Source organism: Neofelis nebulosa, chromosome 4, assembly GCF_028018385.1.
Source record: "Neofelis nebulosa isolate mNeoNeb1 chromosome 4, mNeoNeb1.pri, whole genome shotgun sequence".
NCBI lineage: Eukaryota > Metazoa > Chordata > Mammalia > Carnivora > Felidae > Neofelis > Neofelis nebulosa.
In genome coordinates this window covers 110627881-110655688 of record NC_080785.1, presented here as the reverse complement: position 1 = coordinate 110655688, position 27808 = coordinate 110627881, and the positions used below count along the sequence as shown (strand labels likewise).

Below are 27808 nucleotides of genomic sequence, written 5' to 3'. Positions count from 1 at the left end.
GTCCTTCCTAAGGGAGCACTCCCACAGCTGGCTGTCTTCCCAAAGCCAGAAGGGTGGATACTCCTTGCCAAGCGGCCTGACACACGCTGCAAATACACACACACACACACACACACACACACACACACACATATACACACTGAGCTGGTTTCAGCTTTGATCTTCAGCCTAAGCAGATCGAAAGGTTAGACTCCCCCCCCAAGTTCTCCCAGTTGCCCCTCCAGGCAGAATTTAGCACGCCCCGTCCACAGTGCACAGACTCCTTACCCCGCTACCCATATAGCCCTTCACACCGGTGCACTGCTGTGAAGGTAACCCAGGCTCTCCGTCTCTCTCTCGTCTGATCTTCCTGACCACCTGGCATTTTTGTGCCATTTAGCAGCAAAGGAAAACTGAGGCTCAGAGGTTTGTTGAGATCCCCGAGATCGGACAACCCCATGGAGCAGAGCAAATGGCAAAGTGAAGCAGAGAAACTCCAAACGTCAGAAAATAACAAAACGTTTATTTCAAAAACATGAGCTCCCCAGCTCACCAAGGTCCTATAAAACCGGGCACCATTCTGAGCTCTGTGAGCACACATGGAAGACTTGGGATCTGGCCAGACTGAGGTCAAAGGTGGGGCCAGACACAGTGCTGCTCTGTGACAGGCAGAGTGGAAGGCAACTCAGGATGGGCTCCAGAGCCATGCCCACTGGCACAGATGGCTCTAGCCTGAGCCCATCGAGGGACAGGGATGTGACCACCAAAGCAGGTGAGGTGAAGAGGTCACACTGAACCATCATTTCTGCTCTGTTGCACCACAGACAGGTTTGGGGGCAAAGCCGACCCCCAAAATGGCCTCAAACGAAAACAGACTAGTTATTCAATGCTCTCCCATCCAGGGGTCTGGAGAAAGGCCGTCCAGCTGGAGCAGTCAGAGGAAGCAAGCGTCAAGTGACAGGCAGTCACACAAGGTGGACTGCACCTAAACCTGGCCAGGCGTGCTGGCCAATCAGGGAATCGCGGGGGCAGTGGTACTTAGAGTGGAGTCCCGGGCGGGTGGCACCAGCATGGAGGTGCAGGGGACGGTGGGGGTGGGGACCACCAGAAATGCACACTCTCCGGTCCACCCGAGACCCTGGGGCATCCACATGCCAGGCTCCACCGGGACTCCGCGGCCTAGTGCAGCCGCAGGTAGGAAGGAGCAGAGTAGTTGAAGAGCAGAAAATCCATCCTGTAGAGGTCGTAGAGACGCCGCTGGTAGAAGGGGCTGATGTCCCGGAAGAGGCGCTCGGCGAGGTCGCGCGCGGCGGCCGCCTTGGCCCGGGGCGGCGGCGCGGGGAAGCGCAGGCCCGGCGCGCCCACCAGGTCGAGCACGAAGGCCGCGTCCTCCGCCAGCGTCTCGAACTTGCCCACCACGTCGTAGCGCAGGCGGCACGGGTGGCAGAGAGCGTGCGCGCGCTCCCAGTGCTCGTTGAAGGGCTCCTCGCGGCGCGTGCGCGGGTCCAGCAGGTAGGCCAGGAACTCGGCGAAGCGCACGTCGTGGCCGCGGGCCAGCGCGTCCGGGTGCGCGCGCGGCCGCAGGCGCCGCACGATGCGCGTGCCGTAGCGCCGCTGGAAGGCGGCGCTGTAGGGCCGCGCCAGCTTGTTGCGGTAGGCCGACGCCAGGCGCTCGAAGGGCTCGCGCACGAAGAGGAAGGCCAGGTAGGCGCGCAGGCGCCGGTTGATCTCGGCCGGGCTGAAGTCGGCCAGCGAGGGCAGGCGGCCCGGCGCGTGCGCCTCGTGCGCGGGGATGGCGCGCGGGTCGCCGCGGGCGCGGCCGCTCAGCGCCAGCAGCACGCGCTTCCAGTTGGTGCAGGCCACCTTGGGCACGTAGCAGTAGAGCAGGCCGTGCGCGTCGTCCACCAGCACGTGCCGCAGGTCCTCGGGCCCCAGCAGGCGCTGCCGCCGTGTGTGGCGGCTGCAGGCGCGCCGCAGCAGGTCGCGCCGCTGCCGGTGCACCTCGGCCATGGCCGAGCGCGGGCCCTGCGGGCGACAGGTCGGGGGACGGACGGGTCAGCGCTGCGGGCCCTTCGCCCACCCGGCCGCGGCGAAGGAATGGGGGACTGAAACCCCAGCAACTGCCACTGATCGCTCTGTGATTTGGGACCCAGGGATCTGTCCTGGACCTGAACTTGGGGAGAAATGGCTCTGACCTCGCTGAGGCACGTGGAAGGATGTGACAAACAAGTGTTGGGTGCTCAGGACCGAGGAAGGCCTCAGAATGAATATGACCACATCAGAGTAAGCCTGATAAAGAAGTTATATCATCAGAGTGGTAAGGGTGGGCGCAGATTGAATATCCGCTCCCTTTTTACTGAAAGCATAGTGTATACGAACAGTATACTTTAAATCCATATAGAGTTGAAAAATGTAGCCACTTGCAGGCTACCGAGATATTTTTTGTTCAATGATAAAATGAGCTACTTCTGTATGTTCCTGCGGGTCTTGATTTCTTTTTATTACCGCCAACCATCTCTAACTTCAGTGCCTGGGCAGGAAGCTTGCCCTCTCTGAAGCCTGTCTCTCTTCTGTGAGATATTAACATCGAGCATTTATCTAGCACCCACTGTGTGCCAGAAAGTCTTCTGTGCACTTTACGACTCTATTAATTAGGTAGTATTAGGACACTCAGGCCAGCCCCTCCTAGCCTGCCTCGGCCATGCTAAGACCCAAGCCACCACCTCCCACCCATCCCTCCTCCTTTCCTCAAGTCCCTTCTGCACTAAACAGGTTCTCTACTTCCAAGACTAACCCTCCAACCCCCCTCCCACCCCTCCTCTTCCTGGTTCAGGAGTTTCTAGGAGAGTGTTTTTAATTCCTCAGAATTGCCTTAAAAACCTTCAAGACATAATAAAAAAAAGACAACAACAAACATTGTTGATGATGTGGGAAAATGGAACCTTCATTCATTGCTGTTGAGAGTGTAAAATGATATAGCTGTTGTGGAAAGCTTGGCAGCTTCTCAAAAAATAATAAATAAACATATGATCCAGCCCTCCACATCTAGGTATATACCAAGATAACTAGAAACATATGTCACACCAAAACTTGTAAATGATGTTGACAGCAACGTTATTCATAATAGCCAAAAGGTTTGGAAACAACCCAAATGTCCATCAACAAAGAATGGATAAATAGTATGTAGCATATCCATACAATAGAATATTATTCAGCCAATAAAAGAAAGAAAATTCTTTTTTTCAGTGTTTATTTTGAGAGAGAGAGACAGAGTGAGCATGGGGGAGAGGTAGAGAGAGAGGGAGAGAGAGAATCCCAAGCAGTCTCCATGCTGACAGTACATGGGGCTCAAACTCACAAACCATGAGATCACGACCTGAGCCAAAATGAAGAGTCGGGTGCTCAACAGACTGAGCCACCCAGGCGCCCCCAAAGGAAATTCTGATACACCCTAAAACATGGATGAAACTTGAAAAGATTGCCCATGTTAAGTGAAGGAAGCCAGGCACAAAAGGCCATATGTTGTCGGATAGATTCCATTTATAAGAAATGTCCAGAATAGATCCACAGAGACAGAAAGCATATTGCTAGTTGTCAAGGGCGGGTGGGAGGGGACAAGGGGGAGTGACTGCTAACTGGTGCTGGGTTTCTTTTCTGGAGTCACGAAAGCGTTCTGCAATTAGAGTGGCAACAGCTATGCAGCCTTGTAAATACACTAAAACCCGTTGAATTGTACACTTTAAAAGTGAGTTTTATGGTATTTGAGTTATATCTCAGTTAAGAAAAAAGCCTTCTGAGTGCTTCCATTGCAAGGGGACAAAGCAGCCTCTGAAATGGGGGCACACTGTACCCCGTGCCTTCATGAGAGTATCTGACGCTGGGGGGAGGGGGCAGGGATGTGTGTGTGTGTGTGTGTGTGTGTGTGTGTGTGTGCGCGTGTGCGCACACATGCATGTATGCTCAGTTGTGCTTCTGGTGCCTTTAAAAGCATCCTGCAGAAATCCAAGATACTGGGGCACCTGGGTGGCTCAGTTGGTTGAGTGTCCGACTTCAGCTCAGGTCATGATCTCATGGTCCATGAGTTCAAGCCCTACATCGGGCTCTGTGCCAACAGCTCAGAGCCTGGAGCCTGCTTCGGATTCTGTGTCTCCCTCTCTCTGCACCTCCCCCGCTTGCACTTTGTCTCTGTCTGTCTCTCAAAAATAAACATTAAAAAAAATAATAAATCCACGATACTTTCAGTGAAAAAGCTGAAATACAGAACAAGAGTCAACACCCCACACTTTGGGCTTAAAAAGGGTTGGGGAAGGAAATAAATGTTTCAGAAAAGGATAGGTTGTGGGGAGCCTCTCTTTTAGATATATATTGACATTGTCACAGAATAAACAAGGATGTGATTTGCTTCCAGATAATCCCAGGTAGGAATGGAGGGGAGAAGGGTCTGGATGAAATAGGACTGGATAAGAGTTGATGACTGTTCAAACTGGGTGATGGGAACATGGGGGTTTAATGTACTTTGTACTTCTGTATATGTTTGAATTTTTCACAATTAAAACATAAAGCAGAGAGAAAGGACATATATGCCCTGTAGGTGTGATTTTGGCAAAGTGACCTGAGCACATGACTGAGCACTGGACACTACACACATACCCAGAACGTGCCTGGGAGGACACACAGGAGACTAACTGGTCACCTCCAGGGGTCAGCAGGAACAGGGTGGGAAGGAGAGGTACTCTTCACTGTATGTACTTTTTGGGAGGTTGAATGCCCTATCGTGCTTATGTTACCTTTTCAAAATCGCACTGAAAGGTGGCTGCAAAGTTCAGCCACGGCTGTGGGGGGCCTGGGAGGATCCCCTACTCTCTAAGGCAGACTCACAGGGTTGCTCTCAGAAGCCTGGCTGCACACGAGTGCCAGGAGAGGCTGCATCCAGGTGCCCCACAGCCCAGGTCTGCTTTCAGCTTCCAGACAACCCAACATATTTCCTATGGCACGGAATACTGGCCATCTCCCCACCTGTTGGGCCACCTTTCCTGACAGCAGACCTCAATTGTGGTAGGTCGTGTGCCCAGCCTTGGGGAAGAACCAGTCACAGCAACCTCACACAACTTCACGAAAGCTCTGGGGCCAGCGGTGCACACGTAGCTTGGCTTTGACCAAAGAGATTACAGGAAAGTCTGCTAGATGAGTCCCAGGAAAGACTTCAGCACAAAAAGAGAGGGCCCTTGAAGAAAAAAACCTTTGCCTGCCCCCCTCCCTTTCTGCTCGGGGCTACTGTCCTAGGAGGAGAGGTCCGGAGCCCTGGCAGTCAGATTGCAGTCAGGAGACAACAAGACATGAAACAAATATCAACATCCAGACGATGACGATGCCAACATGATGCTGTTCCAGAGGGCTGGCTGGTCTCTGAGCATCTTGGGAAGTAAACACCGACTGTCCTAATGGCTTAAAGTCAGCTTTTCTGTCGCTTGGAGCTCCGTAAATACCAAGACAGGCAATGTTATCTCCATACAAGTGAGAAAACTGAGGCTCAGAAGAAATGAGTTGCCTACAGCTCTCGAGTACAGAAGCTGGAACTCTCAACTCAGGCCACTTAGGACTCAGAAGCTGCCACTACGCCTGCTGGTCCAGGACCGAGTCTTGCAGCTACAACTCTCCTCTCTCCTGGCCTGATTGGACTCAGCTGCCTGCATCCTTAGCGTGGCTCTAGTCCTTATGAGCTCTGTCACCTTCTCTGTGTCCTTGGCCTCCCTTTGCCTCAGTTTCCTCATCTTTAAACAGGGAAAACAACAGCCCTACAGCCCTACCTTGTAGGGTTGCCATGAGGACTAAATATGTTCACAGAACTGAAGTGTCTGGTACACAGTTAGCACTCACTGGCCGGATTATTTTTATTACTTTTATTTCTCAGCTGCAAGGTGCTAAGCTCCCAGGGCCTTAACACCCAACAGTCAGTGCGACCTCAGGCCATTAGGGGGCTGAGCCAACTCCATCTGACCCTCAGGGGCCTGTGGAACTAGCGGGGCCCAGGATCCTACAGAGAGCTTGGCCTGCCCTCAGCTTGCTGTGTGGTCCAGAGCAAGCCAGTCACCCTCTCTGAACCAAGGCCTTTACACCTGAAACCCAAGGTCAGATAAGCTCCACAGGCCCCTTTGGCTCAGCACTTAGGGATTCAGTGAACAGCTACCTACCCAACCTGTCTGATCATTCTCCCCAGCTTAAAACCCTCTATGGCTCCCTCTTACCCTTTCCCCACCTGCCAGGCACCACCAAGCTGCTGCCTACTCTTGGCTCACCTCACACCCCCTCTTCCGTTGCCCCCTCACCTCCAGGCACTCAGCCCCCTACTGTTTGTTTCTCAACATTTTTTCAGCAGTTCTCAGCTCCTATGTCCTTTTCTCAGAGAGGCTCCCCTCCCCCCCACAGCCCCCGATCTAAACGAGAACCCTCCTGGTCCATCTCTTATTGCACCTAGGGCTGCCCTGATGCAAACGAGTCACAGGTTAATGCAGGTGGCAATGGGATGATGTCTTCCCCCCGCCCCATGGGAATGTCAGCTGCACCAGGTCAGGGACCCAGCTGACCTGCTTGCCGCTGGATCAGCAGCATCCCGAGCACAGACTGCACACAGTAGGTGGTCCACACATGCTGTCTGAATGGGTGCCTCTCCTTGTACGTGCTGGGGTGTGTGTGAGCCAGGGGCCTGTGGCTCTCAGTGGGGTATAACCATGGCGGGGAGGGGGGCTGGGATTTGTGGGTGCTCCCGGCAGGCCCAGAGCAGAAGTGGAGTGCACGGGCCAGCAAGCCTCCCGGTCCGTGTGCCTGAGAACACTGCGAGGGCAGGTAGCCTACCCCCTACCACAGCGGGTACTAAAATCTGGGGGTTCACTTAATTACCGTCTCCCCACTAGACCTCCTAAGGGTCTGCTTCAGTCTTTTATACCCACAATGCACAAAAGAGTGTCTGGCACAGTGTGGCCTCAGTCTGTTGTTGGGTCAATGGTGGAGGGTGGGTGGGCGGATCTCCCAGCTTGCCCCAAGATTTGCCCTTGTCACAGGCATTCTCCTCTCTGCACAGAGCCTTGACTACCGAGGAAGCTTCGTCATGCCCTCCTGCGGACTCCAGTCCCATGACAGCGGGTCTACACGTGGGCTTTCAGGTTCCCGGGGCTGGAGGTAGAGGGAGGCATCACTGGGTGGGTGTCTGTCCACCTACCTGGTCCGCATCATACAGCATCTGCAGGGGACTCCTCCTCTTCCCACTGAGCCAGCCAGAGCCCAGGCTGTTTTCAAATGCTGTGGGGCACAAGGAAAGAGGCATCAAATGGACTGATTGTGGCTCTCAGGGGGCTTGGACACATCTGATCTACCTCTGGGAATCAGTTTCCCTGTTGTGTCTCACCTGCCTCCAGGGGGCTTGGTGGAGTGTGCGGCACTGATAGGTCCCCTGACCCACCAGGGCAGAGTACTTGGTATCACTCCTGCCCCATGTCCTGCCCTTCAGAGTTGGAGGATGCCAGGCAGGCAGGGATGAGAGGAAAGGTGTTATCCAGCCCTCTGGTGAAGGCCTGACCACCCACTGTCTCCATCTGCCTTCATCTCATGCCCCACCCCCGCCAGCCCCATGACCACGGAGCCCGAAGGGAATCACCAAGCTAGCTGCTGTCCAGGCAGCCAGTAAGGGCTGGGTAGCAGGAGAGGTGGCACAGCCAAACTCAGCTTCTCCAATGACAGCCCGCCAGGTCACATGACTGCCGTGGGCTCCTACAGGAGCCTGAACTTCCCTGGCCAGTGTGTATGCCACTTCCTGGTAAAGGCAGGTTTCACGGTCTCCCAGACTGGAAGACAGTGGGCAGGGATACTGTCTATCTGTCTCAGTACTGCACTCTTCAATCTTAAAACTACCACAAACTCTGCTTACTAAATTTATTCTTTTACTTTAAATGTGTCTTAAGGAATATCTTCCTACATATTCAATTAATATGAATATATTCTTAGTATATAGTTGACATAGGTAAGCATAGGTTTATGATCTTATGCTTCTTGATCATATTTTTCTTAAATATGATTAAATATGATTATACTTGTTAATAAATGAATAAAGTATATGCAGTCTTCAAAAAAGATCACCAAAATCGGCAAAACTTTAGCTAGACTGACCAAGAAGAAAAGAATGACGTCTCTGGTGCAGCCACTCTGGAAAACAGTATGGAGGTTCCTCAAAAAATTAATAAACTACCCCACAACCCAGCAATTGCACGACTAGGTATTTATCCAAGGGATACAGGTGTGCTGTTTCAAAGGGGCACATGCACCCCAATGTCTATAGCAGCACTATCGACAATAGCCAAAGTATGTCCATCGACAGATGAATGAATAAAGAAGATACACACACACACACACACACACACACACACACACACAATGGAGTATTACTCGGCAATCAAAAAGAGTGAAATCTTGCCATTTGCAACTACGTGGATGAAACCAGAGGGTATTATGCTAAGTGAAACTAGCCAGTCAGAGAAAGACAAATATCATAGGACTTCACTCATACGAGGACCTTAAGATACAAAACAGATGAACATAAGGGAAGGGAAGCAAAAATGATATAAAAGTAGGGAGGGGGACATAACATAAGAGACTCTTAATTACAGAGAACAAACTGAGGGTTGCTGGAGGGAGGATGGGCTAAATGGGTAAGGGGCATTAAGGAAGACACTTGTTGAGATGAGCACTGGGTGTTATACATAGGGGATGAATCAGTGGAATCTACTCCTGAAATCATTGTTGCACTATAGGCTAACTAACTTCGATATAGATTAAAAAATGAGCACTGATGGGGCGCCTGGGTGGCTCAGTCGGTTAAGCGTCTGACTTCAGCTCAGGTCACCATCTCGCGGTCCGTGAGTTCGAGCCCCGCGTCGGGCTCTGGGCTGATGGCTCAGAGCCTGGAGCCTGCTTCCGATTCTGTGTCTCCCTCTCTCTCTGCCCCTCCCCCGTTCATGCTCTGTCTCTCTCTGTCTCAAAAATAAATAAAACGTTAAAAAAAAAATTAAAAAAAAAATGAGCACTGGGTGGGTCAGTCAGTTAAGCGTCTGATTTCGGCTCAGGTCATGATCTCACGGTCTGTGGACTCGAGCCTCAAGTTGGGCTCTGTGCTGACAGCTCAGAGCCTGGAGCCTGCTTCCGATTCTACATCTCCTTTGCTCTCTGCCCCTCCCCCACTCACACTCTGTCTCTCTTTCTCTCTCAAAAGTAAAATAAACATTAAAAAAATTAAAAATAAATTTTAAAAGTAAATACATATAATAAAAATAAAAATAAATAAAAATGAAAGGCTGGTACCATCACAGTGACCCTAGCACATGTGCACATGGTTAAATGCTGTTTTTTGTTTTCTTTTTTTTAAATAAAGACATCTCTGGGAGTGGGGGAAAGAATGAAGTCTCAAATTAGTAAAAACAGGAATGAAAGAAAAGCTATTAGTACTGAATCTTACAGAAATGAGAAAGGTATGAACGATTATATAAAAGCAAATTAGATAACCTACATGAAATGGAAAGAGTCCTAAAAAGATGCAAATTCCTCACTCAAAAGAAACAGAAAATCTCAATGACATATAACAATACATTGAAATAGTAATGGAAAGAAATTCCCACAAAGAGAAGCCCAGAATCAGATAACTCACTCCTGAATCTTAACATTTTTTTTTTTTTAATTTATTTTTGGGACAGAGAGAGACAGAGCATGAACGGGGGAGGGGCAGAGAGAGAGGGAGACACAGAATCGGAAACAGGCTCCAGGCTCCGAGCCATCAGCCCAGAGCCTGACGCGGGGCTCGAACTCACGGAGCGCGAGATCGTGACCTGGCTGAAGTCGGACGCTTAACCGACTGCGCCACCCAGGCGCCCCTCACTCCTGAATCTTATCAAATATTTAAAGAAGAATTAACACCAGTATCTTCTAAACTATTTATGCCCCTCAAAAAAAACTCCCAAAAAACAAAACAGAATGGGGGAGGGAAAATACCCCCCAACTCATATATGAGCCCAGTATTACCCCGATACCAAAACCAGACAGAGACATCACAAGAAAGCTACAGAGCAACATCTCTTATGAACATAGATGCAAAATCCTCACAAACAAAACAAAACAAAACAACACATCAAACTGAATCCATAAACATATAAAAAGGTTTATATATGACCAAGTAAGGCTTATCCCAGGAGTGCAAAGGTGGTACAACATAAAAAAAAATCAATCACGGTAATACACCATATTAATAGAATAAAGAAAAAAACCCCACACAATCATCATCAGTACAAGCAGAAAAAGTGTTGCACAATATCCAATACCCTTTCCTAATAAAAACACTAAATGAACCAGAAATTGAAGGGAACTTCTTCAAGCGGATAAAAGCCATCTAGAAAACATAGCTAACATATTTAATAGTGAAAATTGGATGCTTTACCTCTAAGATCAGGAACAAAACAAAGGATGCCCACCTTCACTATTTCTATTCAACAATGTACTAGAAGTTCTAGCCAGGGTATTGGGCAAGAAAAAGAAAGAAAAAAGGCATCCAGATTGGACAGGAAAAAGTAAAATTATGTGTATTCATAGATAACACGAATATATAGAGAATGTGTATGTATGTATTTGTGTAATCCACAAACGATTAGAGCTAATAAATTAGTTCAGCAAGATTGTAGAATAAAAGACCAATATACAATAGTAAATTGTATTTCTAAATACTAGCAATGAATAACCCAAAATTGAAATTACAAAAACATCTCCATTTACAATCGCATAAAAAGAAAAACATTAAGGATTAAATTTAACAAAATAAGTGCAGAACTCATCGCTAAAAACTAAGACATCACTGGAAGAAATTGAAGACCTGAACGAATGGAAAAATATCCCATGTTTGTGGATTGGGAGATTTAATGTCATTAAGGTGGCAGTATTCCCCGATTACAGCTCTTAGCACATGGCAGACAGCCACATGGCAGACAGCTGTGCATGTGTTCCTGGAGTAGCTTACATACAGCATGCAGGAAGCGGGGTGGGCAAAAAGGATGCCATTCTCCAAATATCAGAGATCCACGCTTTGATCAGGTGTGCTTCCCCACATTGTTGCAAGTCCCTCTCCCTCCACATAAAGTGACTTCCTAAGGACTTAAAAGGCTGGTTCCCTTTTCTCCACCTTCCATTTTTCTCTTTTCCTCTTTTTGGGGAGCCAGGTATTAAACACTAAAACATTCAAAGCAACGGCAAAAATGGGGAAAATTAGAAACTGACTGTGAATGCCCAGGGAGAGGCTCAGAAAAAGACCTAAGAAGACCTTAAATTTATAACGTGGGCTGAACCTCAGCACAGACAGCCTACAACAATCAGAAAAACAAAAACAAGCTAAAAATAGCAATCACCGAGTAAGAGAATCTGATTTCCACAGTTACTACATTATTAGATTCAAATGTCCAGTGTTCAACAACAACAGAAAAATTAGAAGTCATACAAAGAAAGAGGAAAGTATGGTCCATTCAGATGAAGAAAATAAATCAACAGAAACACCCTGAAAAAAATCTGATGGCAGATATATGAGACAAAGACTGTAAGACAACTGTCTTGAAGATGCTTAAAGAACTAAAGGAAGATGTGCAGAAAATCAAGAAAATGATCGATGAAAAAAATGGAATATCAGTAAAGATGTTAAAAGAAACTAAGAAGAAATTCTAGAGCTAAAATGTACAATAACTGAAATGAAAAATTCACTGGCGCTATTAAAAGACAGATTTTAAGTAGGCGGAAAAAAGAATCAGTGAACTTGAAGACAGGACAATGGAAATTACTGAGTATAAGGAACAGAAAGAAAAAAGATTCAAGAAGAATAAACAGAACCTAAGGGACCTGTGGGACAACATCAAAATCAACATACTCCTGTGGGAGTCCCAGGAAGCGAAGAGAAAGACAGTGACGGAAAGAATATCTGAAGACATAATGGCTGAAAACTTCTCAAATTTCATGAAAGACAGGAATATAAACATCCAAGAATCATAATGAACTCCAAGTAAGATGAATTCAAAGAGACTTGCAAATCAAACTTTCAAAAGACAGAGAATCTTGAAAGCAGCAAATAGAGACAACTCATCACTCATACAAGGGAGCCTCAATAAGATTATGAGTAGATTTCTCATCAGAAAGTTTGGAGGCCAGAAGACAATGAGATGATATATTCAAAGTGCTCAAAGGAAAAAAAAAAAAAAGCACTGTCAATCAACAAACCTATATCTGGAAAAACTCTCCTTCAAAAGTGAGGGAGAGCTTAATATCTGTATATTCACAGATATACAAAAGCTGAGGGAGTTCGTGATCTGTCCTGCCAGAAATGCTCAGGGGAGTCCTGCAAGATGAAATGAAAGGAAACTAGACAGTAACTCGAAGTTGTATGGAGAAGTAAATATCAATAATGGTAGATACACAGGCAATTATAAAAGATAATATTATTGTAACAATAGTTTGTAACTGTACTTTTTGTTTTCTATATGATTTAAAAGAGACTATATCTAAAGCAAAAAAAAAGAAAAACAATTATCAGTCTAAAAGCCAGTATTATTAACTCCAAATTTTTGTTTTCTATGTAATTTAAGAGAATAATGCATTTATTTATTTATTTATTTATTTTTAACGTTTATTTATTTTTGAGACAGACAGAGCATGAACAGGGGAGGGGCAGAGAGAGGGAGACACAGAAGAGGGAGGGAAGCAGGCCCCAGGCTCTGAGCCATCAGCCCAGAGCCCGACGTGGGGCTCGAACTCACGGACCATGAGATCATGACCTGAGCTGAAGTTGGACGCTTAACCGACTGAGCCACCCAGGCGCCCCGAGAATAATGCATTTAAAAGAATTACTAGTTTATGTGTGTGGGCATATAGTGTATAAAGATGTAATTATATAATAGCAACTGAAAGGGATGGGGACAGAGCTGTAAAAGAGCAAAATTCTGTACTTAGCAAGGTTAAAGTTGTATAAATCCAAAATACAACATATAATTTTAGGATTAAATGTGATCCCCATGGTAGCCACAAAGGAAGTGAGAAAGGAATTTACAAAAAGATAAACTGACTAAACACAAAAGGAGACAGTAATACAGGAAATGAGGGATAAAAAACAAACAAACTATAAGGCATAGAGAGGACAAATAGCAAAATGACAGATGTTCCTCCTTATCAGTAATTACTTTAAATGTCAATGGATTAAACTCACCAAAATACAGACATGGGCAGAATGGATAAAAATACCTGACCCAACTCAATCTGTGTTCTACAAGAGACTCATTTGAGATCCAGTGATACAAACTGGATGGAAAAAAACTCCAAGCAAATAGTAACCAAAATAGAGCAAAGGTGGCTATATTAATATCAGACAAAATAGACTCTGAATCAAAGAAATAAGAGACAAGTACTTTATATATGAATAAAAGTTTTAATACAGCAAGAAGCTAGAACAATTATAAACATTTACTTACCTAATGGCAGGCTATCAGAGTAAATGAAACAAGAATTGGCAGAATAGGAAGGAGAAATAGACAGCTCTACAATAATAGTTGGAGATTTCAGTATACCACTCAGTAATGAATTAAGCAATGAGATAGAAGATGAGGAGGGAAACAAAGCACTTACACATCACAATAAACCAATTAGATCTAATAGACACATACAAAACACTCTATCCAACAACAATAGCACACACATTCTTCTCTAACACATGTGGAATGTTTTCCAGGATAGTCTATATGTTGGGCCACAAAATAAGTCAGGATAGATCTTAAAAGGGGCGCCTGGGTGGCTCAGCCAGTTGGGTGTCCAACTTCAGCTCAGGTCATGATCTCACGGTCCGTGAGTTTGAGCCCCGCATCGGGCTCTGTGCTGACAGCTCAGAGCCTGGAGCCTGCTTCGGGTTCTGTATCTCCCTTTCTCTCTGCCCCTCCCCCACTCATGCTCTATCTTTCCATCTCTCAAAAATGAATAGATGTTTAAAAAAAAGTTAAAATAAAAGACATTATATCATACAGAGTATATTCTCTGACCACAGCAGGATGAAGTCAGAAATCAATAACAGAAGGAAAACTGGAAAATTCACAAATCTGTAGTAATCAAAGAACACACTTCTAAACAACCAGTGGATCAAAGAAGAAATCACAAGGGAAATTAGAAAATACTTGGGAGTCAAGGGCACCTGGGTGGCTCAGTCAGTTGAGCGTCCGACTTTGGCTCAGGTCATGATCTTACAGTTCATGGGTTCGAGCCGCACAGTGGGCTCTGTGCTGACAGCTCAGAGCCTGGAGCCTGCTTCAGATTCTGTATCTCCCTCTCTCTCTGCCCCTCCCCCGCTCATGTTCTGTCTCTCTCTCTCATTTCTCAACAATGAATAAACTTAAAAAAAAAAAAGAAAATACTTGGAAACAAAAATGAAAACAACATAAACTTATGGGATGCAGTGAAAGTGCTTAGGGGAAATTTAGAGCTATAAATTCTTACATCAAAAAAAAAAAAGAGGGGTGCCTGGGTGGCTCAGTCATTTGAGGGTCCAATTCTTGATTTCAGCTCAGGTCATGATGCCAGGGTTGTGGGACCAAGCCCCACTTTAGGCTCACACTGAGCATGAAGCCTGCTTAAAATCCTCTCTCACCCTCTGCCCTTCCTCTCTCTCTAAAATAAATTAAAAATAAATTAACAAATGAATGAATGAATGAATGAACAAGCAAACAAACAAGAAATATCTCAAATCAGCAACCTAAGTTCGTAACTTAAGGAACTATAAAAAGAAGAAAAAATAAACCCAAAGCTGGCAGAAAGAAGGAAATAATAAAGATTAGAGCAGAGACAAATGAAATAGAGAATAGAAAAATAGAGAAAGTCAATAAAACCAAAATTTGGTTCTTTGGAAAGATCCACAAATTGACTACCCTTTAGCTAGATGGACCAAGAAAAACAAGATTCAGCTTACTAAAATCATAAATGAAAGTGGGACATTACTCCTGACCCTACAGAAGTAAAAAGAACTATAAGAAACTACTATGAACAATTGTATGCCAAAACAATTGGATAACCTAGATGAAATAGACAAATTTCTAAAATGTACTAAGTACAAAATGTACTAAGATGAATTCATGAAGTAGTAGAAAATCTGAATACATCTATAACTAGTAAGGAGACTGAATCAGTAATAAAAATTTTCCTGACAAATAAAAGCCATGGACCTGATGGCTTCACTGGTGAAGTTTATCAAACATTTATACAAGAACTAATGCAAATCCTTCTCAAACTTTTGCAAAAATTATAGAGGAGGGAACACTTCCTAATTCAGTTTGTATGGCCACTAATAACTCTGGGCGGGGGGGGGGGGGGGGGGGAGAGGGGAAGGGAGCCAGACAAAGGCGCTACAAGAAATGAAAACAGTATCTCTTATTAACATTGATGCAAAAATCCTCCACAAAATACTAGAAATACAAGTTAAACAGCATATTAAAAGATTATATATCATCACCAAGTGAGCTTTAGTCCCAGAATGCAAGGATAGTTCAACATATAATCATCAATCACTGTACTACACCATATTAAGAGAATGAAGGAGGGAAAAAAAAAAAAAACCACACAATCATCTCAATTGATGCAGAAAAACCATTTGACACAATTCAGCATACTTTCATGATAAAAAAGAAAACACTCAAAACAAACAAACAAACAACAGAAGGAAAGTACCACAGCACAATATAAACCATATATGAAAAACCCATGGCAAACATCAGACTCAATAGTGAAAGACTAAAAGCTTTTCCTCTAATCAGGAACAAAGCAAGGATGCCCATTTTTGACACTTCCATTCAACACAATATTGGAAGTTCTAGTCAGAGCAATTAGACAAGAAAAAGAAATAAAAGACATCCAAACTGGAAGGAAGTAATAAAATTGTTTCTGTTTGCAGATGATATGATCTTATATGCAGAAAACCCTAAAGATTCCACACACAAAAACTGCTAGAACTGATAAATGAGTTCACCAAAGTAGCATGATACAAAGTCAACACACAAAAATCATTGCATTTCTATACACAATAAAAAATATGAAAAGGAAAGTACAAAAAAAATTCCATTTGTAATAGTCTAAAAAAAGAAGAAAATACTTAGGAATTAACTTAGCCAAGGAGGTAAAAGACTTGTACAATGAAAATTCCATAACACTGCTGAAATAAATTAAAGAAGACACAAAGAAATGGAAACACATCCCATGTTCATGGATTGGAAAACTTAGTATTGTTAAAATGTCAATACTGCCCCAAATGATCTGTAGATTCAATGCAGTCCCTGTCAAAATTCCAATGACGTTTTTTGCACAAATAGAAAAACCCATCCCAAAATTCAATAGGACCCCAAATATCAAAAAAATATCTTGAAAAAGACCAAAACTGGAAGATTCACACTTCCTCATTTCAAAACTAACTACAAAGCTATAGTAACAAAACAGTGGGTGCTGGTGGAAGGACAGACATATAAAGAAGAGAAGAGAAGAGAAGAGAAGAGAAGAGAAGAGAAGAGAAGAGAAGAGAAGAGAAGAGAAGAGAAGAGATGTGTCCAGAAATAAACTCTTACATATATGGTCAAATGCTTTTTGATAAGGGTGCCAAGACCATTCAATGGGGGAAAGGACACTCCTTTCAACAAATGGCATTGGGAAAACTGGATGTTCACATGAAAAAGAATGAAGCTGGACCCTTACCTCACATCATATAGAAAATTTAACTCAAAATAGATTAAAGGCCTAAATGTAAGACCTAAACAATAATACTCTTAGAAGAAAACATAAGACAAAAGCTTCATGACTTTGGATTTGGCAGTGGTTTCTTGGATATAACCAAAGGCACAGGTAACAAAAGAAAAAATAGATAAATTGGACTTGAAAAATTTTAAATTCTGTGCATTATGGGAGATAACACAGAATGGGAGAAAACTTTTGTAAATTATGTATCTGATAGGGGATATATAGAGAACTCCTAAAATTGAACAACAAAAAATTCAACTCAATAATGGGCAAAGGACTTGAATAGACATTTCTCCAAAGAAGATGTACAAGTCACCAATGAGCACATGAACAGATGCTCAACATCACTCATCATTAGGGAAATGCAAATCAAAACAATAATGATATACCACCTCACACCCATCATTATGGCTACTATCAAAAAGAGAGAGAGAGAGAGAGAAAAAAAAAACAAGTGTTGTCAATGTGGAGAAATTAGAACCCTGTGCACTGTTGGTGGGGATGTAACATGGGGCAGCTGCTATGAAAACAGCATGGAGGCTCCACAAAAAATAAAAAATGGAATTAACAGAACACAGCAATTCCACTTCTGTGTACATACTCAAAAGAGTTGAAAAAGCAGGGTGTCTAAGAGGTATTTGCACACCCATGTTTTTAGCAGCATTATTCACAAAAGCTAAAACACGGAAGCAACCTAAGTGTCCATCAAGAGATGAACGGATAATCAAAATGGGGTCTATTCACACAACGAATATTATTCAGCCTTGAAAAGAAAGGAAACTCTGACACAGGCTACAACTTGGATGAGCCCTGGGGAGATTATGCTGAGTGAAAGAAGCCAGTCACAAAAGGACAAATCATGAAGGATTCCATGTAGTACCTAGAGTAGTAAAAACCATCGAGCAAAAAGCAGATGACGGTTGCCGGGGTGGCGGAGGGGAGAATGTGGAGTATTTAATAGGTGCAGACTTCCAGTGTTACAAGATGAAAAGAGGTCTGGAATGATGGTCACACGACACTATGAATGCATTGATATCACTGAACGGTACACCTACAAACTATTAAGACAGTAAAATTTATGTGATGTGTATTTTACCACAATAACAAAAGGTGAGCGAAAGCAAGTTAAGTGTTAAGCATTGAATTACCCTATGACCTAGCAATTCCATTCCTAGGTACATGCCCAGGAGAACTGAAAACAACGTTCACACAAAAACTTACGCACAAATGTTCCCATGGCATTATTTTTAATAACCCAAACCTCAGGTTCCATTAACTGATGAATGGATGAACACTGTGGTCCATCCATACAAAAGAATATTATTCATTCATACAAAGGAAAGAGTACTGACGCTGGCTTCAACTTGGCACATAGATGAGTGGGTGCTAGGGGTTGGGGGTGCTGGGGGAAATCACTGGGAAAGACGGGACTCACTGCTACTGCTAATATTCTGGAATTATAGAATGGACATACCACACAACTGTTAAATACGCTAAGAAACCACTCAACTGTGTCCTTTGAAAAAGTGATTTTATGGAGTGAGAATTAAAGCTCAATGAAAATAAAATTACTGATCACCAAAAAGGATATATGCAAGACCATTTTATGCAAATCTAGCTTACAAATGTAAATATATTGGATGGCTATCATAAGATATTCTTGAACTCACAAGAACATTGCATGTTCATAACAAGAATACCTTCAAGAATTCAGGGTCATAAGAGAAAAGAATATATCCATAAGAAGAACGGACGTTTCCATGACCCTTGGCTTTCAATAAAATGAAGAATCTAAAAACTGCTGCCAAGAGGAACACATTCACCGAAAAGATTTAAGACATGTTTTTGACGAACAAATAAACTTGGAAAATTTGATTAACTGAAAATTTGATTATCTGTTGGCAAACTGACCATGAGTAGTGGTTGTCAAACTTTAGCATGCGTGGGGGCCAACGAAAACACAGAAAACACTTGTTCTAGTCCGGGCGGTCTGGAGGGGGACCCAGGAATCCACATGTGTAACAGCCCCCCAGGTCATGCTGATGCTGCTGGCCCAGGAGCACACCTGGAGAACCCCTGTACTACAGCAAAGCCTGGTGGAGGCTGGCTGAATGAATGCATAAATGACAGATTGACCTTGCCTTGGCCTCCAAAACCTTCTGTGTGCACCAGAAGCCCACTGTCCAGGGCCTCTGGCAGCCTCAGGCTCCTTCCCCACTCCAGTGTCCTTGGAACAAGGTCTGGGCTCTTCTGTAGCCAGGGTGAGGGGAGGGCCTAATTGTGTCCTGTGATTTACCAATGGCCCTAGGACTGGAACGTCTGTCTCCCGGCAGCTGGACGTGTCCCAGGAACACCACTGTCATCAGAAAATGAGCTGACCGGGGGGCAGCCATGTTGGCTGCGCAGGGAGGCCCCAGGCTTGGGGCTGGCAGGTTGGCCAAAGTATAGCAGCAACCACCAGGAGATGCTATATCACATTAGCACAGCACCACTCACAACCCAGGGAGGCAGGGGACCCTTCTCACCATTCTGCAGATGTGTTACCTGTAGCCCCAGGTCACCCAGTGATGAGCTCCTCTGAGGGCCACAGCTGGGTTTGAGGAAGGGCTGGTACCCACAGCGGTGGCGGGGGGGGGGGGGGGGTAGGAGGTGCCCCCAGGGACTGTGAAGCAAACCTAGGTCCATTTCTACCCCAAGGCCCCACAACTTGGAGGCACCCAGCCTTCAGAAACACCAGCCCTTGCATGGGGCCTCTCATTTCCTGCTCAGGCCACAGCCTGCAGGAAAGTGCGTCCTATACCAGACCTCAGGGGCCAGTGGGTGGAGGGTCACAGGGAGCAGGCACCAGAGTGAGGTCCTATTTATAGAGTAGCTGTGGCCAGTGATTACAGGGCTGGGCCACCTCCACCCAGCCCCACCTCTTCCCACCACACAGATCAGAAGAACTTATAGTCCAGTGGGATGGGCAGGCTGGCCAGGGAGGAGGACGGATAGGACTAGGAGGGCCAGAAGGGGATTGCCTTGAAGATCCCTCGATCCAGCCCCCAACTCTAGAAAGCTGGGGGCTTGGCTCTGAGGGCAGGGTGGCCCAAACAGGGCCACAGTGAGGCATCCCCCAACCTCCACTCTGGTTTCCCCAAGCCTCTCTTGGCCTGTGTCCTCCAATGTGCAGCCCCTCCACTAGGCTTCAGGTCCCAGGCTCCCTGCCAAGGGCACCATGGAACAGACAAGCCAGGGAGAGCCAGGCGGCAGGCCCAGTCTCACAGCCAGGGAGGGGCCTGGGCCAGCCCAGGGCAGTCACAGGCAAAACCACCATGGGGTTCTGCTTTGAAAAAGGAGACAAAAATAGCAGAAGATTGTATGGGGAGGCGGGGGAGGGTGGTGGAAGGGAGGTGGGAGGGACTAGGGGGTGCCAAAGACACAGAGAAAGAGACAGAGCTACACACAATGACAGGGACAGAGGCTGGGAGAAGGAGAAACAGATCACAGCAGTAAAACAGCTGGAGTTTTGAAATTGCTCAAAGCAAACCAGCTGGGGTTGAAAGGGAGGAAGCGATGTGGTGTGAGCTGACCACAGTCTGGGAGAGCCCAGCACCCATGCCCAAAGGGATCCTGGCCCTGAAAACCATGCAGCCCTGGCCTCAAGAGCAGACCACAGTCCTGATCCAGTAGGTCGATGCAAAGACAGCCCAACACCCTGCGGTGCCTGCTGCATGAAGGCAGGAAGCCGCCAGGAGGGCATGGCAGTCGGCAAAGGAGGCAGGGTTGGGGCAGGGTCACGGGAACCAGGAAGAAGCACCTGGGGCACAGCCCTAGGGTCGCCAGTGCCTGGCACTGAGCTCGGCACACATTGACACTGGTATCAGGTAGAAACCATTCTTATCTGCATTTGACAGATGGGGAAACTGAGGCTCAGAGAGGGAAAGAAACAGGCCTGAGGCCTCACAGCAAGCAAAGGCCAGAAAAAGGATTTGACCCCGGGCCATAGCGCACGTATGCCTCTGAGGGCACATCTCTTGGGCACCCATCCTGCCCAGCACACAGCCCCGCCCAAGCTCACCAGAACTGCAGGCAGGTGGGTGAACTGCCACACAGGGAAACTGAAGGCAGAAACCGGTGAGATGGTCCCTGGCACACCCACCCCTAAGGAAAGGCTTTGGCTGCCCCTTGCAGCTGGGCAGGGTGCGGGGGCGGGGGGCACAAGGCATTCTGTGGGCCATTTGAAACTTCACCATTTGGGAGAGAAACACTGTTTGGTGATTCCCAGTCCACTTAGTGAAGATTACGACACATGGTTTCTGGTTAATAAGTTCTAGTTGGGCACAGTGTTGCAAGATCAGACAGGCAGGGGCAGCCAGGCCCAAACAGTGCTGACAGGCCCCCAGGGACCTTGCTGGGGGAGGGTGGAGGGCAGGTTACCCCAGCCCATTCGGTCCCCCAGGTGACCTGGGACTTCCAGGGTGACCTGCATGCCCCAGGGTCAGGGACATTCCCTCTGGCAATCAGGCTCAGGGAGGAACACGTTGACAAGCCCTTCACAAATAAAAAACAATCCCACTTTTTTTTTTTTTTTTTCCCTGAAGAGAACTAGAGATCTCTCCACTTGTACTTAAAACTCAAACTCTATTTGCTGAACTCCACCTGGAATGGAACCCCTCATCTGGCCAGCTCATTCTTGGGTATATTCTCATCACCTCTGCCTCCAGGATGGTTAAGAACTGCCCCTATCCCACCCCCCTGCCCCCTTGCCTCCTCCATCCAGGACAGTCACAGAAATCTCGTCACTCAGGAGACTCAGAAATAGGAGGCTATTTCTCTTCCCTCCACCTTGGTGATCTTAAAACCTTCATGGCTTCCCACTGGCTAACAACAAATTCCTGCTTCTTCCCAGAACCCTCCTGGTCCACCTCTCTCCTCTCCAACCCCCCCCCCCCCCAACTCCAGCCACACTGGTCCTTCTGCCAATCAGTGAACACATTAGGGGCATTCCCACCTCAGAGCCTTTGCACTAACTGTTCTTTCTGGCTGGGATGCTCCTCCAGGAACCCCTATTCTTTAGAGTAACCCTTCTTGTTCAGATTTCAACTCGGATGTCCCCTCTAGAAAGAGGGTCTCTCCAAAGAGCAGCACTCCACGTCAGGACCTTTCCCAGGTCTCTCCTTTTAATTTATGCGTGGCATTTATGACCGCTGAAACAATGGGGTTTGTGTATGGGTTGATGTCTGGCTGCCTTTCCAGAAAGTTGACTCTGTAAAAAGGGACTGTCTTGTTTTCTTGTTACCCCTGTAACTCACCTAGTGCCAATGAATAATTTATTTAAAGACTGATAGCCCCTCATGGCCATAAGGAGAGGGCCCCAACTCTTAGCCTGCCACTCAAGGCCGCCCATGACCGGGCCCCAACTTAGAGTATACTTCTGGCTTCCACCCTACCACCTCATCTCAGGAACCCTGAGCTCTGCCCACAGCACATCCCTTAGCACACCAGGCCTTTTCACTCCTCCATTCTTTTGTCTGTGCCATTCCCTCTGCCCCAAATTCCCTTTCCTCATTTTCCCACCTGGTGAAGTCCTATGCAGCCTGCAAAGCCCAACCCAAATACCCCAGCCTATAGAGTAGAAAGCATAAGTGTTAGGGCTTTAGACTAGGATTAAATCCTGGCCCTCACACTTCCTAGTTGGGTGAGCAAGTCACTTTCCTTCTCCCGATCTTAGTCTCCTTCTCTGCAAAATGCAATTACCAATCTGTACTCTAGTGAGCCATCCACCTTGCCAGTTAACCTTTTCTCATGGTACTTTCTGGAGGCCCGGATGGTGCCTCTGAGCCCTGGGAACACTGACAGTACCTGAGAATGGACAGCAGTGTGGGAGCATCTATCTATTTGGCTGCCAGCAGCCACTCCCACTCCTTTTGCTAGCCTGCTGGGCGTCCCTCCGGAAGCAAACCTGCTTACACTCCATCCACGTGGTTCTGATAGGCTCCCTCTTCCAGTAGCTGCTGGGATAGGCAGGTGACCAGGCCTAGCCAATTGGAGCATTCCATCCCTTTCTGCCACAGCAACTGTCCCTCAGAGGTGGACACCACGGGATCCAATTCAGGCCAATGAGACACATCCTTGGGACTCTGCCTAGAAATCAGTCAAGAGCCCTTCTTTTGGACTGAGGCAGCTAAAAGTGAAGCCATTGCAGAGAAAAGCCAAACCTAGAGCTGGAGACAAGGGTTCCACCCCTGGATCCACCCATGCCTGAAGGCAGCTTCATCTGGCTTAAGTGGGCCTGAGTTGAGATGTCCTCACTGAGACACTGTGACCTGTGAGGGCCCAGGGCCAGGACTGGGGAAGGAGTCAGAGCATGCAGAGTTGGGCACTGGGACCCCACTGTGCAAGGACAATGAGGGAGAGCCTATGGGACGGGGTCCTGCGGGGGGCTCAGTGGGAGGCAGTGGACACAGGGCATCCAGGGGGCAAGCTGTCTGCTCCTGGCTCTAGCTGCCCCTGCGAAGGTCCCTGGCTTCTGCGCTGAGAGGCCCTGTTCAGATCCAAGGCCAGGCCCATGTCATAGACCCACCTCAACCCTGGCACCCTGGCTCCCCAGGAGTCATCGGGCATTTCTGCATTTATTCTGCATAGGACCAAAATACTGGTTTTTCATTAAAAGCAATGGCTGCCTCCAGGGCCACTACGCTGCCTGAGAGGTGCCCCGACGATCATAGACCCCTGCGCTCTGTCTGAACAGTTGTCTCTGTGGCCTGAGTCCCCAGGTGCTGTGGTGCCAGAAAAGGAAGGGGACAGAGAGGGAAAGGGAGAGAAGCCCTGGGCCCTTCCCCACCTGGAAACCCTCCAAGAAGGACAGTGGGGGAGAAGATCTCTGTTAGCACACATCATCCCAGATCTCAGACAGGAAGCATTGGACCCCAGGAGAAGGGAGGTGGTCTGGAAGAAAGGAAGACAGCAATCCAGCCTGGAAGGGACAGGTGGCCTCCCCTGGGAATAATCCCCTCTCCATCCAACCTTCTTCCACACTCTCCCTTCCCTGCCCCCAACCCTAGGTCCCCTGAAAGTGGACAGAGACTTCCAACTCCAGGAAAGATGCTCAACCCTGCAAACCTAGGAAAGGATTGAGGAGGGAGGGAGGTGAGGGTGGAATCCGGCACTGCCCAATGAGGCCCCTGTGAAGCAGCAGGTGGGGGATTTAAATTGAGACTCTCCCTCAGTGTGTCTCTGGGGGCAGAAGATGCAGACCAGCAATTTGGATGTTTAAAATTTTTTTTTAATGTTTTATGTATTTTTGAGAAAGAGTGTGAGTGGGGGAGGCACAGAGAGAGAGAGGGAGACACAGAACGTGAAGCAGGCTCCAGGCTCCGAGCTATCAGCACAGAGCCTGACACAGGGCTTGAACCCACAAACGTGAGATCGTGACCTGAGCTGAAGTCAGATGGTTAACCGACTGAGCCACCCAGGCGCCCCTGGATTTTTAATATTAAAAACGTAAGGTCTGCAAGGGCAGGTATATTAGTAAGTTTTGTTCCCAGCCCTAGAAAGGCACCTCGCATGAGCACGTGCCCAGCAAATCCATGGTCAACAGGGTTGCACAAAAGAACAGTCTTCAAGCCCAGGTTTGGACACAGAGGAAGCAAAAGGCAGAAGGGGACGAGGGGTGACAGTGGAAGCGCCACTGGGACCCTGGGGTGAGGCTGGGGTGTCGAGGGCAGCAGTATCTTGGGCAACTGTCCCACCTTGCCCCAGCATCTTCCTCGTCCCCAGGACCTTGAGCACTAGGTCAGCACTGATGGTGTCCTGGGGGCTCAGGGATGCCACGGTGGGCTACTCCAGACTTTCCCACTAGTAAATGCACATTAGGGGCCCCAGGCCTCTAGTGGCAGTCTTTTAGGTGTCCCCTGCCCAACTGCTCTGGAGAAGGAGGGGACAGTGCCAGACCTGTGTGCCTGGAGTAAGATGCTAAAGTTCCTCCTGTGCTCTGGAGCCCTCTTCTTAGCTCAGAGGCCCACCACACCCTTCACCCCCTTCCAACTCAGAGCACAGCTTTGGGAACATCCTCAGAGCTGCTGGAGGCCCTATGAGGCCACTTTCAGAGTCCCCAGACAGCAGGATCTGCTTCTAGCTGGACGGTTGGCAGGAGAAGGCCTTTCCACCCAGCTGTCTCCTCTCTGGCTCTGCCAGGTGCCTGCAGATCCAACATTAGCACACCCTCCTCACTGGCTTCTGAGGTCAGGGGCTTTAGCTCATGGCTCAGGAGGAAAAAGAGCCAGCAGAGTAGGTTGGGTAGGTTGGTCTGATTAACCCTTTTTTGTCCAGGGTCACCCTCAAAGCTATGATGAGTGAAGACAGACTATGGGGAAAGGTCTGAGCACCTAGCAGGAGCAAGAGGGCCTCTGGGAGGCAGGCGGGCCTGCACTATGGGAGCCCGGAGAAAAGGCCCATCCCAGTCTAGGGGCAGTGGAAGCAGAGGCCAAGTAGGGTCTGTCAGACTGGGTAGGGTGAGGCCAGCGTGGTGGGTGAGAAGGTCGTGGCCAAGGGTATTCACACAGCAGAGAATCTCAGGCAGGGACACAGCATGGGCAAAAACTAGGAGAGGGACCACACGTCACCCTCTCTAGCTCCTGCTCTCCCGGATTTTGCAGAAGAGAGTCAAAAGGAAGAAAACGCAGAAGGTAACCAGTACCTGGGCTCATTTCTTCTCTCTCAAACCTGGGTAGAGGAGGTGACAGGAGAGAAGTGTCCAGGCAGGGGAGACACAGAGACATAAATATGCCTACCCCAACGTGCCTACTCCTCTATAGATACCCCCCAGACACACACCCCACACACCGGGGCCCAAATGCTCTAGCCTTCTGTCTCTCTCACACCCCACACCAGCGGCTGAGCCCTGGGAGTCCAGGTCCTGAGTAAACATTTGTCTATGAATGAGTGGGTAGACAAAGACTGTCATGGCCACAGACCCTAGGACCACAGCCCACACTGCTAGGGGACACTCTGCTCTGCTAAGACACAGGAGTAGGAGCACCTGCCATGAATCAGGAGCACTCTGAACCAGGAGCACCACTCCCAGATAGCCCACCTGCTCATGGAACGGGGTGGTGATGGAAAGACTGCCAAGACTGACCACGGCTCCCTCCCGTGAGCTTGGAGAGGTGTCCAGGTCTGGGAGGCTGGGTCCAGGCATGCAGAGAACAGTGTGATCGGCAGGGTGACTAGGTAGAACTCTGGTGAACACACTAGGGAGTCCTCCCCAAGCCCTGCTCACCTGGACCCCAGCCAAACCCTGGCCTCCAGCCCAGAGGCAGTCATGGAGGTTGGAGGGAAAGCAGGAGAAGGAAGCCCCGCCTCCCAAGATGAAGGGAGCACAGTGCCACCCCTAAATCATGACAGCCGGCATGATGAAGAGACTCAGGACTGAGTTTCTTCCACTATCTCATTTAATTTCACTTCCCCGAAAGACCCATAAGGAAGAACCTGAGCACTCCATTTGAAAGATGGGAGTACTGAGGACCTGGGAGGGAGGGGAATAGGTCATCCAGCAGGTAAGGCTGTGGAATGACCCTTATCCACTAACCTAGACCCAGCCAGGTGGGTGAGTGCCCCCCAAAACACAGACTCCTCAGCTAGATCTCTTGGGCCACCCTCACTGCCCACAGTCCCTGTCCACCCTGGGGCGTGGTCACTTACTCCCTGAGACCCTGTCCGTGAGGCTCCAAAGGTGACACTCCGAGGATTCTCACAGAGCCCAGTGGAGACCTACCCCCTGAGCCCCCAAAGCCCCCCAACACACTCACACCAGGGAAAGGCAAACAGAGCCGGAGGTGGGAACAGGCTGCTGACTGGGCATCTCAAGCCCCAGGCAGGTGGCTAGCCAGCAGGCAAGTCACCCACACCTGCCCCTCAATCTCTCTGCCTCAGTTTCCCCCTTTGTGAAATGGGGAGGAGATGAAGTGAGTTAAGACTATGCACAAGCCTGGTCCAGGGCAGCTACCACGCGCTTCAGGGTCCTGACTGGCTGCCTCAGTTTCCCCAACCAGACCGTGCAGTGCGTGCAAAGGAGCCCCAAGTCCTCCTGGGTGTGAACTTCGGGGCGGAGCGGGGCGCTCCAGGCAGCAGCGCCTGCGGCTGAGGGGGACCACCTGAAGGACCGGGCAGCGTCAGGCTTCCCCAACCCACGCTGCACCGCTTCGGTCAAGGGCCCTCCGGGCGCCAAGGGGTGCCGGCGACGTAAACGAGGCTGCCTTCCTGGGTGGGCCCGATGCCCTCTGCCACCCACAACGGACCCGGGGCCCCGGGCTGCGAGCCCCGAACGATCATCCCTCGCGGGCGTTGGGAGACCAACTCCCAAGGGCGGCAAGACCCTTTCAGGGAGCCGGGGCTTGGACGGGGACGCCTAGAGCCTCCCTGGGCCCACCCACCCCTACCCCCCAGCGCGGGAGGGGACAGCAGGTGCCCCCCGTGGAGGGGCCCGGTGGGCACTCACCCGGGCGCAGGGCGCGGGGCGCGGCGCCCAGAAGTAAGAGCGCGGCACCCAGACACGCGGCCGCCAGAGCGCGCCGCCGCCAGCAGCGCCTCCCCATGCTGTGCGGGGCGCGCGGGGCTGCGGGGCGCGCGGGGCTGCGGTCCCCCTGGTCCGGCGGGGGCGGCAGCGCCCGGCCCGGGACCCGCCCCGGGACCCGCCCCAACCCCGCCCGGCGGCGCGTACCAAGGCGCGGCGCGGGGGTGCGAGCGCTCTGCTCGCGGGGGTGGGGGGTAGGGTGGTGCGGCGGCAGACTGCTGGGGACTGGGGAGGTGGGCGACGGCGGGCGGCGGGCCTCGTCCAGCCTCCACGCCCCGCACCCGATCTAGCCCGGCAGTAGTCGGGGCTGGAAGGACGGAGCCTGGGTGGAAAGAGCCGGGTCGCCGGTGGGGCGGAGCCTTCGGTTGGCCCCGGGGTACCATCCTCCACCCAAGGCCAAGAAGCGTCAGCAAAGTGGCGTGTCGGCGGGTCGGGGGAGCACTGTGCCCT

At 48.8% G+C, this 27808-nt stretch overlaps 1 protein-coding gene across 2 annotated transcripts; it reads right to left on the bottom strand.

Annotated features, from left to right (window-relative positions):
• Positions 1 to 482: 482 nt before the first annotated feature.
• On the bottom strand, positions 483 to 27468 carry CHST13 (carbohydrate sulfotransferase 13). 2 transcript variants are annotated; one of them, XM_058725758.1, is made up of 3 exons: positions 27284 to 27468; positions 7196 to 7275; positions 483 to 2004 (listed from the first exon to the last, which is right to left on the bottom strand). In XM_058725758.1, exons 1-3 carry the CDS (start codon positions 27378 to 27380, stop codon positions 1159 to 1161), a joined length of 1023 nt encoding a protein of 340 aa, XP_058581741.1. In that variant the 5' UTR covers positions 27381 to 27468; the 3' UTR covers positions 483 to 1158. The 2 variants fall into 2 exon arrangements, with proteins under 2 accessions (XP_058581741.1, XP_058581742.1); XM_058725759.1 differs by lacking the exon at positions 27284 to 27468 and adding an exon at positions 22756 to 22928.
• Positions 27469 to 27808: the final 340 nt, after the last annotated feature.

Bases quoted from the DNA above. Each gene is read 5' to 3' on its own strand.
- CHST13 (XM_058725758.1), bottom strand. From the start codon at position 27,380: ATGGGGAGGCGCTGCTGGCGGCGGCGCGCTCTGGCGGCCGCGTGTCTG. The intron at 7,276-27,283 runs GTGAGTGCCCAC...TGTGCCCCACAG, and splicing joins GCCCCGCGCCCTGCGCCCGG to CATTTGAAAACAGCCTGGGC. The intron at 2,005-7,195 runs GTAGGTGGACAG...TGTCGCCCGCAG, and splicing joins TGCTGTATGATGCGGACCAG to GGCCCGCGCTCGGCCATGGC.